Raw genomic sequence first — 17,513 nt, forward strand, 5'->3', positions numbered from 1 at the left:
TGGAGCTAAGTCAAAAGCTGGAGAAGTAGAGGAGGGAAGGCATTACATAATATAGAAAATGGGGATAATAACGCACTATTGGACAGACAGTCCTTGAAAGCATTTGTAGAGTTGCGTCGCTGTTTCACGAATGGTGGGGGAAAAGAAATCTTTTTCACAAATTGTGAAGGTGATTGAGGTGAAGTCGACGTGCTCTTACAAGATCCATCCATGTGCTTGATAGTCTCTTTTGCTACTGCACACTTAAGCTGCTGAATGAAGTGTGGGGAAATGTTCTTAAATCTCTTGGTCATTAGTAAGACAAGATTTGCCTCATGAACAACTGAAACTATCCCCTTACTCACTTCATTATTGTACCGGCCCTCGCCAAACTCTCCTGTCACATTGTCTTTTTATTACCACCACACATTTAAAATAAGACCATTTCATATTACCAAATACAAAAGAATAGAGCTCAGCCAACACAGCAACTTTAAAACTGATACTGATATTATTCTGATTAATAACATTTAGTCTAGTCATTTATTTACTCACTGACACTCTGCCCAACTCAACACATATTGCTAACAGGGAAATTGCAGAGTGCCCTCTGGTGGACAGGCTTTGGAGCATCAACAAGCACGAGCTGAAGGATGTTTCTCCCGTCTCTATTTTTACCTATCTTCCTTTATAAATCCATACTCTAAAAAACAACATCCTAAGTATTTGTACAAATATCTGTTGTATCTTTAGGTATCGGTTTACTGACATATACTTGTATCAGTACGTCTCGTGTGTGTTTAACGAAACAAAGTCAAACAATGATCTAAGAATAAATCAGGGCAACTGGAAAAAAGGTATAAAAGACTTGATGTTTGCTGCTGACCTGACCCAAGGGTGAAAACAGCTTCTTAACCTAGACGTGTGACTGAACTTACCAAAGGCTGCTCAAAGTGTTGAGCCAAAAATATCCCGATTCTTACACCATTGTCAAGACTTCACAGAAACATGCACAGTCCTTGTGCTGCATGTGCATATGATGCTGGCTCAGGCTCTGATGAAAGCCACCGCTGGGAGGTTTACAGAGAAGAAGGGGAAAGGGCAAGGGAAGGAGGGTGCGTGGAAAGAGTGAGCGTCTGCACGTGTGGTGAAGGCTGGTCTTGCACTCAAGCCCTTGGGATAGGAACAGTCTTTGCCTAAGGCTAATGCTGGATGTTCAGAGAGGGTGAGAGAATAGTGAGGAAAGAAAACACTCCCTCTCTCTTCTTCTTTCTCAGCAATAGCCACCAAGGAGGAAGTGGTGCTGACAGTTGTGCAAGTGGCATGTGCCCTCTCTGCCACAGGCTCAGGCCACACTGAGCAGCAGGGACAGCTAGTTCCCCCGGGCTGGCATTAAGCAAGCAGGACCCGTTTCAGGCAGTGGCCACAGCCCGTGGCATCAAAACCAGGATAAGGAGAGGAAAATTACTTTGAGGGAAAGAAGAGAGGCAGACAGGAAAAAAATAGATGTGAAGAGCTGGAGGGTTAGAGAGGAGGAAGAAAATACAGTGAGGCAAAGGTGCTGGAGCAGAGAGCAGATAGTATAAAGGGGTGATTTAGTCATTTAGCTGATGCTCCTCTTTCCAGAGCAGTTTTCAAAGAAAGAGCACATGGAGATTGGTGGACACATCGACTGCTTACACGTTTCATACCCATGAACTTTGTTTCCTTTTAACGAACCAGAGGCAGATTTCATGGACACTGCACACTCTGATGTGTACTCCTGTTCTTTTATCTCTTCATCCCTTTATCCTACTCCTCCAGTTGTTTTACTGAATCCTGAGAGACTTAACTGGCCAGCCTTTTAGTTCACTCAGCTGGAGATCCATCCTTCCCCGCTGCATCAGTTCCCTCATCTGCAAATGGTTACTGGACTTCCTGACCAACCGCCCCCAACATGTCCGGCTGGATAACCGCTGCTCATCTACCATCACAATGAACACCGGTGTACCACAAGGCTGTGTGATGAGCCCTTTCCTCTACTCCCTCTTCACCCACGACTGCAGACCTGCTGATGGTTCCAACACCATCATTAAGTTTGCAGATGACACCACGGTGATTGGCCTCATCAGTGACAACGATGAGGCCGCCTACAGGGAGGAGGTGGATCGTCTGGCTGAGTGGTGCGACAGAAACAACCTGCTGCTTAACACCGAGAAGACCAAGGAGCTCATCGTGGACTACAGGAGGAATGCTGACCCACATCCACCCATCCACATTAAGGGGACGGCTGTGGAGCGTGTGAGCAGCTTCAAGTTCCTGGGAGTCCACATCTCCGAGGATCTCACCTGGACGACCAACTGCTCCAAGCTGGTCAAGAAGGCTCACCAGCGCCTCTTCTTCTTGAGGACTCTGAGGAAGAACCACCTGTCCTCAGACATCCTGGTGAACTTCTATCGCTGCACCATCGAGAGCATCCTGACCAACTGTATAACAGTCTGGTACGGGAACTGCTCTGCCTCGGACCGGAAGGCGTTGCAGAGGGTCGTGAAAACTGCCCAGCGCATCGCCGGAGCACCACTTCCTGCCATAAAAGACATCTACAGGAAGCGGAGTCTGAAAAGGGCTGGGAAAATCATCAAAGACCCCAGTCACCCATCACATGGACTCTTCACCCTCCTGCCCTCTGGGAGGCGCCACAGGAGCCTCCGGACTAAGACCACCAGGTACCGGAACAGCTTCTTCCCCACAGCTGTCAGACTCCTGAACTCTGCCTCCTGACATCTGACCCACGTTAACTCATGGACTGAACATACACACACCCACAATGGACAACTGTACCCTCAAACACAATAATAACATGGACTGAACCACCACTCACAACCACTAGCACTTTATATAGCCTCTGTAGAAACTATCTACACCCTCACTTATCTTAACTGCACTACTGTATAGCTCTGTGTAAATAATCATTCTGTACATTCGATAATCTTTAATCCTACAACTGTTTACAACTTGCATAGTTCCCATTTCTGTATAGCTGTATATCCCAGATTCTGTAAAGTTATTTATTTCATTTCATATTCTGTATAGTTTTTCATATTTATATCCTGTTCATATCCTGTACATAGCTTGTACTCACTACAGCCTGTACATACTTATAGTTATAGAATATTCACAACATACTTCATACCGTGTACATTATAACATACCATAATAGACCCATTTCTGTAATATACTTACATATCTATATTATTGCTAATATATATTGTAATATATCTATATCACTAAAGCACTTCTGGATGGATGCAAACTGCATTTCGTTGCCCTGTACCTGTGCATGTGCAATGACAATAAAGTTGAATTCTATTCTATTCTATCTACAGCTCGCATTCTTAGAAGCCTTTCAGCTTCAGATACTTGTTGCGCTGAGACGCCCCCCCCTCCCCCTCAAACAAGGGGCAGTTGTTACTGTCTAGAAGCAGAAGATGTCAAAGAAGCAGCCACTGAGGCAGAAATATGTTCCAAAAAAGTGGACTTACACTTAAGTCTTAATGAAAGACAAAATTAATTCACTAGGGAATCTGACCAAATACAAAGGAACTAGTAAAAATAAAACTAGATAAAATACCACCTCCTCTCTCCTCCGCTACTCAAGCCCATGCACCTGCATGGACCGTACCATTTACACAGGTAAGGAAGGAGTGGTCAACATGAACATCTAAGGTTCAGCCAGGCAACACCATGTTCAGCCTATTAAATATCTATCGCTCATGTCCAGTTGTAGTTAGTTTTAACGTCTCTGTATTTATGCTCTGCTTGTGTATATATATGCCTATTTAAAATTGTCTGTTTAAAAAACTATTTTTTGTATTGAGAAAGCAAAATGAACCAGAGTGAAATCCCTTGTTTGTGTGCACAAATTGTTAAAATAAAGATGATTCTGATTGTGTGAATGTAAACGGGAATGGTTGTCTGTCTCTCTGTGTCAGGCCTGTGTCAGGCTGGGAATCTGTCCCTGCCTCTCACCCTATGGCAGCTGGGATAGGCTGCAGCCCCCCCTCGGCGACCCTGATAAAGTTAAGCAGGACAGAATGGATGGATGGATGTATCAGCAGAAGAGCGGCTGATTTTACAAAGAAAGATAGAACTACACTATGGGGAAAATATGAAGAGATTAAACACATTGAAAGCAACACAGCTTCTGCAGATCAAATCAGTGGCGTGAGTGTGCTTGAGAAGAAAACCACTGTAGAGTAATATACTATCAAAAGTGTGTGCTTTAGTCAATAAGACTGGAAAAGATCTTAATATTAATCAAGTTTAGCGTATTTAAAGCCAGAAAAGAAAACACAAATGCCGACTTTGTGAGATGACAGACTTATCAATATCAAAGCTCTATCACTAAGACACCGGAGAATCTGATGGATTATAATCAAGTATTTGATTACCGTATTTCCCGGACTACAAAGCGCACCTGAATATTAGCCGCACAAGCTAAAATCAGGGGAAAATCCTGTTTTGTACATACATTAGCCGCACCTGACTAAAAGCCGCAGGTGTTTCAATGTTGACTTATCATATGTAAGAGAATATGCACAAAGGGAATTGTCAGGAAAGAGATGGCTGTTTGGAGACACACCCCTTTTATTAATATTTTGAAAAACAAGTTATGGGTACATATTTGCACATGTAGTACATAACAGTAACCTACAGCACACCAGAAAAATAGATTCGGACTACCTTTTAGGCTCAGGTGCAGTGACACGGCTGTAACAAGAAGAAAAGTCAGTCATTCACCATCTTTCTCTTCTTCCTGCGCTCTAAAACCACCAAAGTCCTCTTCTCCAATGTCGGATACAAACAGGCTCAGGATGGCTTCGTCATCCACTCTCCGCTTCTCTCCTTCGTTATCACTTTCAAAACCAAAGAAATCCTCGTTGTCAGTGTCAGAGTCGAACACCCTCAGAAGGGCCGTGGCGGTGTCCTCCTCTCCATCATGCAGCAGTCCAGCCCTTCAAAATCCGTTGGTGATCGTGGATGTTTTCGCACTTTTCCACGCTGTCAGAATCCACCGGTGGAGTTGGGCATAACTTGCTTTTCGCAAGTTTATCGCCGCTCGTCATCCATGCCTCCCGCTGAATGCGTAGCGCTACTTTGAAGTTTGTTTTTCGCGCTACTTCGTACGGCACTACGTTGCCTGGCGGACGGACATGTGACTAACATACCACTCTTGAACCCCGATCCTTCCGCCAGGCAACGTAGTGCCGTACAACAGCGGAACAAACAAAACAAATCGTCTTACGATATCACAAAAATCATGGACAATCCATAGAAAAGCCGCACCTGACTAAAAGCCGCAGGGTTCAAAGCTTGTGCAAAAAGTAGCGGCTTATAGCCCGACAATTACGGTACATTAATGTTTAAACGCCAGCTTTATTTATTATTCCTTCAGTTGCAACCTTGATGAATTTTAACAGTTGGAAACTAAAGATTAAACACAAAACAGAATTAAATGTTTAATCTATGTGGAAATTTGTTAAAAGGTCAGCAGGTGCAGTGTAGATATCCTGTTTAAGGATAATATATTAATGTTGATAGAACAATAAAACTGTTGTAAAATCTTTTTCTGCCAACATAAAAGAAAAAACAAGGAATAAAGTTGCCTTTTAAATATCTATATTTATTTTTGAAACTTCAGAGCCCCTGTACTATCTGCCAGAATCGATTGGTCAGTAGGCAGGGATTTCATACCTGTTGATCTAATCTGGAAGCTAACCTAATCCAGAACAGCTTTGGTTCATAGTACAAGTTACTATGGCGTTATACCATGAAATATACAATAGTACTGTTAACCCTGAAGTTACCTGGATAAGATGAAATCCTGCTTCATACTACAGGCTTCTGGTTTAAACTGTTTGCTCAGGTCTCAGAACTGAACCATGCAGGCCTGTGTTTTCACTACTACTACTACTACTAATTACCACCTTATTCCATTTTGTGTGCACTTTTATTCTGAAACTGAAAAACAATGTAAAGGTAAAGAAATGTCTTTGCTGTACCTTTGCTTCCTCTTTTAACAAGCCATGCCTGACTTTCCTTTTATCCCGACAGCTGATAAGACATGCCCAGGCCGTGCATCCATCTGACAGGCTAACACACCACCGCACACTTGACCTTTGGGTGGTGCATGTGCAAAAGGGTGGGTGCTGCTCAGTGCTCATAAAGCCACATTGTCATCATTGATAAACCTCCCAAATCTCAGCCTGAGGAAGATTCAATGTGATCATACTTAATAAATGCAAATAGTTGACACTGAGCTAGACACTATCCATAATCACTGCTGACATTTCTGCACTCTTCTATGAATGATGGGGTTTTATTTTATGGTTTATGTATGATCTGTAGCACTTGTTGCCAGTGCGTGAAAGTGGAGATGCTCCTGCATTGTGCCCTTGCTTTGTACTCTGAATGCAGCAGCAAGATGCTGTTAAAGTTTGTGCAAATGGCAACTGCTGTGAAAGTGAGAGCAGAGCCACATTTCTGAGGTTAAGATGCAGCTGTGTTTCGAGCTGAATGGTATCATTACCATCCTGACATGCTGATGTTTGGCAGCCAGTACTTAATATTTATACATAAACTTTATGGTAATGCCAAAACCTTTGTAAAGTACAATACAAATGAAACTTTTGATCTTATGATTTCACAAAATGAAATAAGGAAGTAACCTAAGTTATTACAATTCATCTTGTGGGTACTCCAAATGTGTGAATCAAATGTCAAGACAATCGATTGAACAGTGTTTGAGCCAATTCACACGAATCCACAAATGTCAACCTCATGGTGGAACCAGAGGAAAGGTCAGGGGATCACCAATGCCAGCAGGAAACTTACATTTCCATCTGTTAATATGATATATTTTAGTGTGGATCAACTAGCTGGACTGACAGGGACAACTAAGGTCTTGCTAAAAAACAAGATCTTTCATAATAAAAGCTGAAGAAGAAACTTGTTACTTGGTTTAAAAAAAGCCTCAGCTATGTGCACACGCAGCAATATCCACACTCCATAGTCTTTCAATAGCTTGTCCAAATGCGTTTTCAGGGATTTTTCAGGGCTTCAGCCTACTCTGTGAAAAGCTCTAAAACAAGCCAGCCCTGAAAAGTGAAGGTGGATGGTGGGAGGAGATGTGAGCCTTCAAATGAAGCACTACCCAGCCTTCAGGCTCAGCTGTATTTGCTTTTTTCTGCATAAGTTTCTTCAAGTATTTATTATATACTATTATACCAAATATGAGTATAATTTCAAATATTATTTTTATTATTAAGTATTATTATTATTTATAATTATTGAGTTTGAGGCTTTTTACAGTACCTCTCATGATTTACAGAGTAAAAGTGTGAGGAACCAGATGCAGAAAACAAGTGAGCTATTTATTAAGGCTGATTAAATGTCTTAACAAAAAACTAAACAAGGAGTAAGGAATACGGGGAACACACAACAGGAACAAGCAGGAAACGTACAAGTTGACTAGACAGAATAACAACAAAGAACAAAAGTAAACTTAGGGTTTAAATATAAAGGAAGGAGAAACGTGTGGGGAACCAAACACAGCTGACACTAATCAAGGATCACAAGACAAGAGAAGTAAAAAGAAACAAGACACAGAAGATAACAGCTACCAAAATAAAACAGGAAGCAATAAGGTAAAGGTTAGAGTCTAATAATTCTAATTAAAACTCAAACCACAAACAGAAACTAGATTGCAAAAGGTAGCAAAAAAAGACTAAAGACCAAACTGAGAAAATAATCATAAAGAAATCAACCAGGAGTATCTGCTACATAAACACAGTGAATCCAAATATAATACAAAAATTTAAAACTCCAGCAAAAAAACCAAAACAAAACATGTCGTCCCTGACAGCAGCATTTTGGAATGAATAAAAATGCAGAATAAATACAGAAAAAGGTCAGTGAGAACTCTTTTTCTATAATTTTTTTAGCACAACACTGTATGAATCGACCCCTCCAGCTACTGTATGTTTATTGGACAGCACTGTTGGAGTTTCCTCCGCAGCTGAAAAGTAAACTACAACACACTGTGGAAACACAGATAAAATGTAAAATACATGCAGAGTAATACTTATAGAGCCTTCTCAGTCAAATCTCAGTGGGACTATCTTATCTAAAGGATAAAATCCTGCCTCAAGTTTATATTATTTCTAAAGGCATTAAACATTAAACACTTAGCCAGTCAGTATTACTTCATTCAACTCACTCGCTGTTCTGATGTTGCAGTGTGATGTAAAGATGCACAAACTCCATTTTGTCACTGAACTGGCAAAAAGACAAAAAGTCTAATTTGGGATTGTGTTTCTGGTCATCTGATGAATATACAGTCGATATTTTGTGCCCCTATAAAGAGACATTTCACCCCATAATCAAATTACCATATTTTTCATCTGGTCTGTAGTGCTCTTTATCGATCTACTGTAGACTGCTCCTGGTGTGACTTGCCAAGTTTTGTAGATAGTGGCTGTAGAGATGTCTTCTCTTTACTATAATGGAACCTGATGGCATTTGCCTTCTGCTGGTCAAAGTGCCCCACAAATACATTAGGAAAACTCAGCAGCTATGCCTCGTTCCAGAAATCATGACTGAGTAATTCAACTACGAAAACCTTGGTGTGTTTCATAGTTTTTTCACTCTATTCTCCCAACAAAAAGAAGTATACACATAGCTAATACTGCCGGTTAAGTGAGGAGGGGATTATATCAAGAGGCTAAAAAGTTATTGGACAAACTAACACAATTTTAAATTTCGGGATTTATTTTAATACTTGGATGAAACTCATTTGTAGTCGATGACTGCCTAAAGTCCATGGACCCTTGAGATGCTCCATCGCCTTGCTGCAAACAATCTGCGGACTTTGACAATGACACTTGCACCTCTTTAACATGAAATAAACCCACCTAAACCTACCAGTTTATCAGTCAACTGCTAAATTCTCTTTATAATAGGGGACTGTGTGTGAAAATGTCTGTAATTCCTGCACAGTTGATTACACTTTTTTGTAAAACTCCTTGAATTAAAGCTGAAAGTCTGCAATTCACTCGCATCTTGTTATGATTTAATTTAAAATTCTCTGTCTTGCTCAGAAACAACTTACTGTCATCATCCTGTCATACATGTCATAAGAAACTGCTCACAAGTTTAGATTATGTAGAGCAATCTGGTCAGGATTTATGGAAAGACACTGCTGCTCATTTTGTGTCTGCATGCATCATCTTTGCTCTTTTTCTTTGACTTTTTGAGCTGATAGGCATTTAATGCCATTATATTTGTGACAATGCAGACATTTATAGAGTGAATATCTCCAAAACGGAGCAACTCACATTATAGCAAATAGCATTACGGGTCAGAGAAACAAAATCTAAATTGAATTTTTGGGAGAAATACCCCTTTAACACCCTCTTTGGTCTCCATAAGCTCCCAAGAAAAATAAGTGGGGCTTTAACTGCTATAAGTTCTACATTATTCACCACATCTACTTCAGCTTTCTGAACTTATTACAGACCTGACTCTGCCGAATTGGCAGCAGCTGTCTACAGTTTTATCTGGATGAGTGCATCCATATGGTACACAACATGTTTGGTCTAAGAAGTTAAAGTAATATCCTAAAAGAGGCTACAGGCTGTAAAGTAGAGCCAAGCCAACACTGGTATCTTCGGGCAAGTGCAGATGCCAGCTCTGATATAGATTTCTTTGTCAGTAATAAATTCAGACTGATATATCAGCCAGTATTCTTTGTGTACAAACACTGTATTTCACTAACAAGTAAGCAACTTAATATGAGGATTCCTTGTATTTGGCATGCCTTAAGTAAAGCAAATATTATTATTTTGCATTTTTTATTCTGGTTTGGTGGAAAATGTTGCTGTGGAGCTGGCAACTTAAGTATTTTAGTGTAAGAGCAAGTGTGAACTGAGTTAAATTTGAAGTGCAGAATTCAGTGTCTGAAAGTTTTCTTTTCCTAACTGGCAGTTTAATGATATATGCACAGCACTTCACTTCACATTTCATAGCAGCCAAAATAGCTCAGCTGGAGTGCAGAAATTATTTCCAGAAAAATCTGCAGCATCCAATTGTAAAGTTGAGCTATCTTCCGTTAAAGTCAGTACTTTAACTTTTGGTGCATAATTATAGACCTATACACACAACCGTTCAGTGAAGCACACATTGATCTCTTTTATCACATCCAGCCAGATGCTGACAAACAGCTGTAATCTTCTAATACTGTGTTGGCTGACACAGTCCATCCTCACAAACCACTATTCTCAACTGCTCTATTTTCAGTTTTCTTATAATGCTATTACTCCAAGAGGACAAAGATAAGCTTCGCATTGTGAGCGTGACAGCGGGACACAGAGAAAGACAGAGAGGAAAAACAAAAGAAGAAGAAGAGGAGGAGATGCAATAGAGATGAAGGTGGCATCGTGTCTGTAGAGGAGCATCCTGCTGTGAGTATACAACCCTGTGTGTTTATAATTATACTCTCTGAATGCGAATGCATCTGTTTATGGGACTGCAATATATTCTTTTGGAGTTAATCTGCCATCTCATATGTTCATTTCAGCTGTTAAGAAACATGAAACTGACATTTTGGGTTTGTTTGTGTGACTGATGGAGCTAATCTGTGCTACGAGAGAAGATGTCAGGGAGAGATAGAAGTCCTGTGTTTAGTTAGCTTCATTATTTCTATGGTATATCATTATGCATTGCGTTTAGCTGTTATGATTCTTTACCAACCACAGACAGATGAGGGTTCATTGCTGTAGCTGTCATTTGTTAATAGTCTGATCATCACTTCACCGGGTAATCAAACAAAGTTCAGTGCAAACAACCTCCCGAGCAGACGATAAATTCAGCTAATAGTCCCGTCTTAAGTCATCTTTCTGTCGAGCTGTCAAACGAATATTCTTCTCCCAGATTTGATTTCAGCCAACATCTACAGAAATGTCATTAGTGAACTTCAGCTAGTCATTAAAAGCTGACTGAAGTGCTTCAAAAGGTTAATTTATTTGCTAATCAGACTCCCTCTCCTGAATAATTATAATAAATCACCTCTTCCATGAAGAGCTTCAACGTCACTTGCATTCGCGATACTTGACTGTGCCACTACCGTCTCCAGGAGTGGCATAAATAATACATATTCAACACATAAAAGACGTGAATGTGCGGTGCAGTTTGAGTGTAAACCTGACAGTAGACTCTGTCCTCTACTCATGAATAAAAATAATTTAATGTAGTTTGGGTTTTATAAATTGCCTTCCTTTGCAGAAAAGTTCCATTATCGAGGATAACCACACATTTTAACAGCGAGAAAATCGCAGGCAGAGCTCAGCCGTCCACACATACCTGTTGTAAATGTCGTCGTCTTCTCCTCCCCAGCCCCAGTACTCGTTCGGGAAGCCGTTGATCTTCAGAAACTGTTTTTTACTGAGACCCGAAACACCTCCAAAGTAACCTGCGTAGGGCAGCCTGCACGACGAGAGGAAGGGAGGAGATGGCACAGATGAGACAAGAATATACTTTTACATTTTAGAGGCTGCACATGCATATTTGAAATGCATATATTACGTCGATTAAATTACATAAACAAACAAGAGCTGTCAGAAAGACTGGCGGTGGCTAAATGTTACGTTCAGCTTCAAAGGGCTGCATTTTGACAAAGTTCACTGCGCCGCTTTATGGCACGAAGATCGTTTGTGAGAAAAAACAAAAAAGTGTAATACGAGCTCAAGATCTCAGTGACTTAAACAGCTGTGTGTACGTGCATGTTCTCAGTGCTGTTAATTTCAGTGGGCTGACAGCGAGTCCTGGGCGGCATGAATACATGATAATGTGATGCATTAAGAGGAGTTTTCAAACGCTGCTTAAGAGACACGCAATTTACATTTGAATAAAATCTTTTCAGTTTGTTTCAGGCTATGAGATCTTTTCTTACTGTGTCTTGTCTTAGATGGTCTCTAAGTGGATAATTTAATGGGAGTCTTTTTACAGTAAGTGGATAATCCGCATCCGTATATAATCCACTCAGGCAACATGAAATGACCGAATGTAAAGACGGGTGAGAATATACTTGCAAATAAAGACCTCTACAGCTTCTTTAATGGCGATTCTAGCTATAATGCTAGTTATAGCTTTAGAGGCACCGGTCACTTTATTAGGTACACCTGTGCAGGTGTACATGGGAGCAACTCAATGCATGGATGGTCAAGACAGACAGAACCTGCTGAAGTTCTGAGAATGGGGGGAAGAAAGGTAATTTAAGTGACTTAGAACGTGGCGTGCTGGTTGGTGGAAAACAGGCCGCTCCGGGTATTTCAGAAACTGCTGGTCTACTGGGAGTTTCCCACACAACAATCTCTAGTGTTAGCAGACAATGGTTTGAAAAAGAGAAAACGTCCAGTGAGCAGCAGGTCTCTGGGTGAAAATGCCTTATTGATTTCAGAAGAGCATGGCCCAATTGTTTTGAACAGATTAACTCAAGGTACAAAGAAGACTTCAGTCTGAATGCACAGCATGTAGAAACTTGAAGCAGATGTGCTACAGCAGCAAAAGACTGGGTCTCACCAAAATTGGACAACAGAGGATTGTACAAATGTTGCGTGGTCTGTTGAGGCTCAGTTTCTGCTGCTACATTCAGATGGTGGAGTCAGAGGCAGGTCTAAAACACATAAACCTATAGATCCATCTGAATTGTATCAATGGTTCAATGGTGGTGTAATGGTGTGTGGATATTTTCTTGGCACACTTTGGATTTCTAAAGGTTAATGTATTATATATATCAACTGAGCATCGCCACGGCCCACCTGTTACGGCTGTGGCCATAAGAACACTGTGTGGGCTGTTTGTTCTGTGTCTCTTTACTGTGTTTAAGACTCTTTACAGGTCCCTCCCCTAATGAAGAGTAGTGAGCAGCTGATTGGACCATGGAACAGGTGACCACATTCAAAAAGCCACTCTGACAGCTCCAGGGAGAGAGAGAGAGAGAGTGTGGAACGAGCGAGTAGCCTGACAGCCGTCGCAGTCCTGACCCTGGTTTTCCCAGCCTGTGTTTATCTTGTGTATTTGTGGGAGTGTGAATTGTAAAAGCCGCTCCTAGTGCATTAGCTGAGAGCTTAGGCACTCGTGGGCTGAAGCGGAAGGGGTGAGCTGCCTTTTCTTTTGGAATCGTTTTCTCCTGTTTTCTTGGTCAGGGAGCGAGGGATAGCTCTGTCATTTGTTTGTTCTTTTTTCTTTCTTAGGGTTTAGTTAGTCTTTTCTGGTGGGACTTAGTTGGTTTTGTTTATTATTTTGGCCTGGGCTCACCCTGGAGCTATGCTTCTTGTCCTTAAATAAAATCACTTTTTTTACTCACAACTGGTTTGGATGTTTGGCTTGGGAACCAGGGCGGGGATTTGTCTCTCTCTCCTCCAACCTTATGTGCGTCCCTACCCGACTAGACTAGGGGCGTAACATAAATGGGGGCTCGTCCCTTTTCGTTCGTGTGATTGGTTCGTTTCCTTTTTGCGTTTGTGGTGGGGGGGAAACGTCAGTTGCGAAACTCGGTATGACCCAGTAGGTGACGATTTGGTTTTCGGTTGTGCTGTGGGCTGCGCACGACTTAGGAATTCTGAAATCCTACGTGATTTAAGGTCACATTTAACTGGGATAGACGATGATGTCCGAAATGACGTGTGTCGGTTGATTGAAAATCATCCTAATCTTTTCTCGGACACTCCATCCTGTACCACCGTGTTGGAGCATGATATCGATGTGGGGGACCATCCTCCAATCAAACAGCATGCCTACCGGGTGAATCCCACTAAGCGTGCTCTTTTCCAGACAGAAGTCTCTTATCTGTTGGAGAATTGTCTTGCTGTCCCTAGCTCTAGTGCGTGGAGTTCCCCATGTCTCCTAGTGCCTAAAGCGGATAAGACCCCACGGTTTTGTACAGATTTTCGGAAGGTGAACAGTGTGACCAAGCCTGACTCCTATCCTCTGCCCAGAATGGAGGATTGTGTTGATAGGGTCGGTTCTGCGACCTTCGTTACCAAGCTGGACTTGTTAAAGGGCTATTGGCAAGTTCCCCTAACATCACGTGCGGCCGAAATCTCTGCTTTTGTTACTCCTGACCATTTTCTCCAGTACACTGTCATGCCTTTCGGGTTGCGCAACGCTCCCGCCACATTTCAACGGCTCATGAATATCGTGCTGGGCGGCGTCTGCAAGTGTGAAGTGTATTTGGATGACATTGTCGTCTATTCAGACACCTGGTCAGAGCATATGGAGACACTCACTGATGTGTTCCATCGCTTGGAAAGGGCATCCCTCACCCTCAACCTCGCCAAGTGTGATTTTGGTAAAGCCATGGTAACGTACTTAGGAAAGCAGGTGGGTCAGGGGCAAGTGCGCCCTATCTCGGCCAAAATCCAGGCCATACTGGATTTTCCTGCCCCTCAGACTAGGCGTGAGCTTCGCCGTTTCCTCGGCATGGTGGGCTACTACCGGAGTTTCTGTCAAAACTTCACGGACGTGGTCGCACCTCTCACTAGCCTCACTAGTGTGTTGAGACCTTTTGTGTGGACCTCTGCGTGTCAGAGTGCGTTCCGGGCTGTTAAGACTCTCCTGTGCAGTGCGCCAGTGCTGGCCGCCCCTGATTTTGCACGCCCTTTTAAGTTGGAAGTGGACGCCAGTGCAAACGGGGCAGGTGCCGTATTGCTGCAGGAAGACCATCATGGTGTGGATCACCCAATCGGCCATTTCTCAAAGAAATTCAATGTCCATCAGCGAGGGTACAGCACGATTGAGAAAGAGGCCCTCTCTCTGCTGTTTGCATTGCAGCATTTCGAGGTGTATGTCGGTGGCAGTCCCTCGCCTGTGATTGTTTATACCGACCACAATCCCTTGGTATTCCTAATGCGGATGCGGAACTCGAACCAAAGGCTGATGAGGTGGTCCCTCCTGGTGCAGGACTTCAATTTGGAAATCCGTCATAAAAAGGGCACAGAGAATGTGTTAGCGGATGCCCTATCCCGTGTTTTCCCTTAAACATGACTGTCCAAAACATCTACAAAGGAGATGTCTTTGATTTTGGGAAGGGGGGTGTTACGGCTGTGGCCATAAGAACACTGTGTGGGCTGTTTGTTCTGTGTCTCTTTACTGTGTTTAAGACTCTTTACAGGTCCCTCCCCTAATGAAGAGTAGTGAGCAGCTGATTGGACCATGGAACAGGTGACCACATTCAAAAAGCCACTCTGACAGCTCCAGGGAGAGAGAGAGAGAGAGTGTGGAACGAGCGAGTAGCCTGACAGCCGTCGCAGTCCTGACCCTGGTTTTCCCAGCCTGTGTTTATCTTGTGTATTTGTGGGAGTGTGAATTGTAAAAGCCGCTCCTAGTGCATTAGCTGAGAGCTTAGGCACTCGTGGGCTGAAGCGGAAGGGGTGAGCTGCCTTTTCTTTTGGAATCGTTTTCTCCTGTTTTCTTGGTCAGGGAGCGAGGGATAGCTCTGTCATTTGTTTGTTCTTTTTTCTTTCTTAGGGTTTAGTTAGTCTTTTCTGGTGGGACTTAGTTGGTTTTGTTTATTATTTTGGCCTGGGCTCACCCTGGAGCTATGCTTCTTGTCCTTAAATAAAATCACTTTTTTTACTCACAACTGGTTTGGATGTTTGGCTTGGGAACCAGGGCGGGGATTTGTCTCTCTCTCCTCCAACCTTATGTGCGTCCCTACCCGCCTAGACTAGGGGCGTAACACCACCTGAGTGTTGTTGCTGACAATTTTCATCCCTTTATGACCACAGTGTACCCATCTTCTTCAAATAATTTTTTGAATTTTAATGGTCGCAAAACGGAAGCAATTTTATATGGCCCGCATCGTTCTACTGATTCTCCAGATGTTGATTTTGGTGATTTGACCTCTCATCTGAAAAGTTCAGTCACTAATCTTGGTGTTAAACTTGATTCTGCGCTTACTTTTGAAGGTCATGTAAGTGGGGTGGTAAAATCAGCTTTTTATCACCTCAGACGCCTGTCGAAGGTTAAGCCTTTCCTTTCCAAACCCAATTTGGAAACTCTTATTCATGCTTTTATCACCTCACGTCTGGACTATTGTAATTCCCTTTTAATAGGGGTCGGGTCGGGCACCTTGTCACGCCTGCAGTTAGTGCAAAACGCGGGGGCGCGATTTTTAACCAGTAGTAGGAAATTCGATCACATCACTCCGGTTCTGGCTTCCCTGCATTGGCTTCCCATTGATTTTAGGGTTCGTTTTAAGGTCCTTTTATTGGTTTTTAAATCTTTAAATGGTCTGGCTCCTGTGTACTTAACTGACTTGCTGAAGCCACATGTTCCTCCTCGCTCGCTCCGTTCAGCTGAGCAGCTGCTGCTGTCGGTCCCTAAGTCGCGGCTGAAATGCAGAGGAGACCGTGCCTTTTCAATTGCGGCTCCGATGCTCTGGAATAACCTTCCCCTCCAAATTAGACAAGCGTCATCAGTGCAGGTCTTTAAGTCCAGATTGAAAACCTATTTTTATTCCCTGGCTTTTAACTCTGTAGGAAACTGACACCTTATTTATTTTATTGTTTGTAATGATTTTATGGTATTTTTAATTTGGTTGTTGTTTTGATCTGTGTTGTTCAGCACTTTGGTCTGCCTGGTGTGTTCTTAAAGTGCTATACAAATAAACGATGATGATGATCTTCTGATGTCTGCTTCTGGCAACATAGCATGCCATGGCTGTAAAGTTCAAATCATCTCAATTACCCCTTGCTGAATTCATGCCTCGAAGAATTTAAGCATATATATATATATATATATATATATATATATATATATATATATATATATATATATATATATATATATATATATATATATATGAGTGCGAGAGGAACTGACCTGAAAAATAGGATCATGGCCAAGCTTGAAACCTGGATCCCGCGTAGCCGGTTACCAAGATTACGTGAAGTTCCCTCAGAAGGTCTGCTAGATGATGTTAATGCAGCACTACGGGCAATACCTACAACCACGATTACCGACACTAACAAGCTGATCTACAATACGGCAACAGTGATCAGTGAGATGCTTGGCTACAAGTTGAACAGCGACAAGGGGCAGTACCCTCCATGGAGAAGGAGGCTAGAGGGCAAGATCAAAGTAGCACGGAGGGAGGTTAGCCAACTAACGGAGTTGCAGAAAGGTAAGACAAATAAGGTGCCTAAGAAATACAGCAAGCTGTCCATACCTGAGGCCTTGGAAACTGCCAAGCAAAGACTCACAGCCTTGGCCAGCCGCTTGAGGAGGTACACCAGAGAGATAGAAGGCAGGAGAATAAACCAGCTGTTCTCCACAGAACCAGCAAAGGTGTACTCTCAGTGGCAAGGGAACAATAAGAGAACAGCACCACCAAGGCTGGAGACGGAGCAATACTGGAAGAGCATATGGGAGAAGGATGCAACCCATAACGGCAATGCTCAGTGGCTAGAGGATCTGAGGGCTGACCACAGCGACCT

The 17,513-nt window shown here is 42.5% G+C and overlaps 1 protein-coding gene across 1 annotated transcript in view; it reads right to left on the reverse strand.

Moving 5' to 3' along the window:
* Positions 1–17,513, reverse strand: part of b4galt2 (UDP-Gal:betaGlcNAc beta 1,4- galactosyltransferase, polypeptide 2) — a 258,806-nt gene that overhangs the window by 36,029 nt on the left and 205,264 nt on the right. Inside the window, exon 6 of the mRNA XM_085439913.1 lies at positions 11,377–11,499. Within this exon, the coding sequence (XP_085296039.1) occupies positions 11,377–11,499 (123 nt within the window). The remainder of the gene's footprint in view (positions 1–11,376; positions 11,500–17,513) is intronic.

This window comes from Copadichromis virginalis, linkage group LG18, assembly GCF_057382275.1.
Source record: "Copadichromis virginalis isolate Kocher_CV1m ecotype Utaka linkage group LG18, C_Virginalis_male_GT1.1, whole genome shotgun sequence".
Lineage (NCBI taxonomy): Eukaryota > Metazoa > Chordata > Actinopteri > Cichliformes > Cichlidae > Copadichromis > Copadichromis virginalis.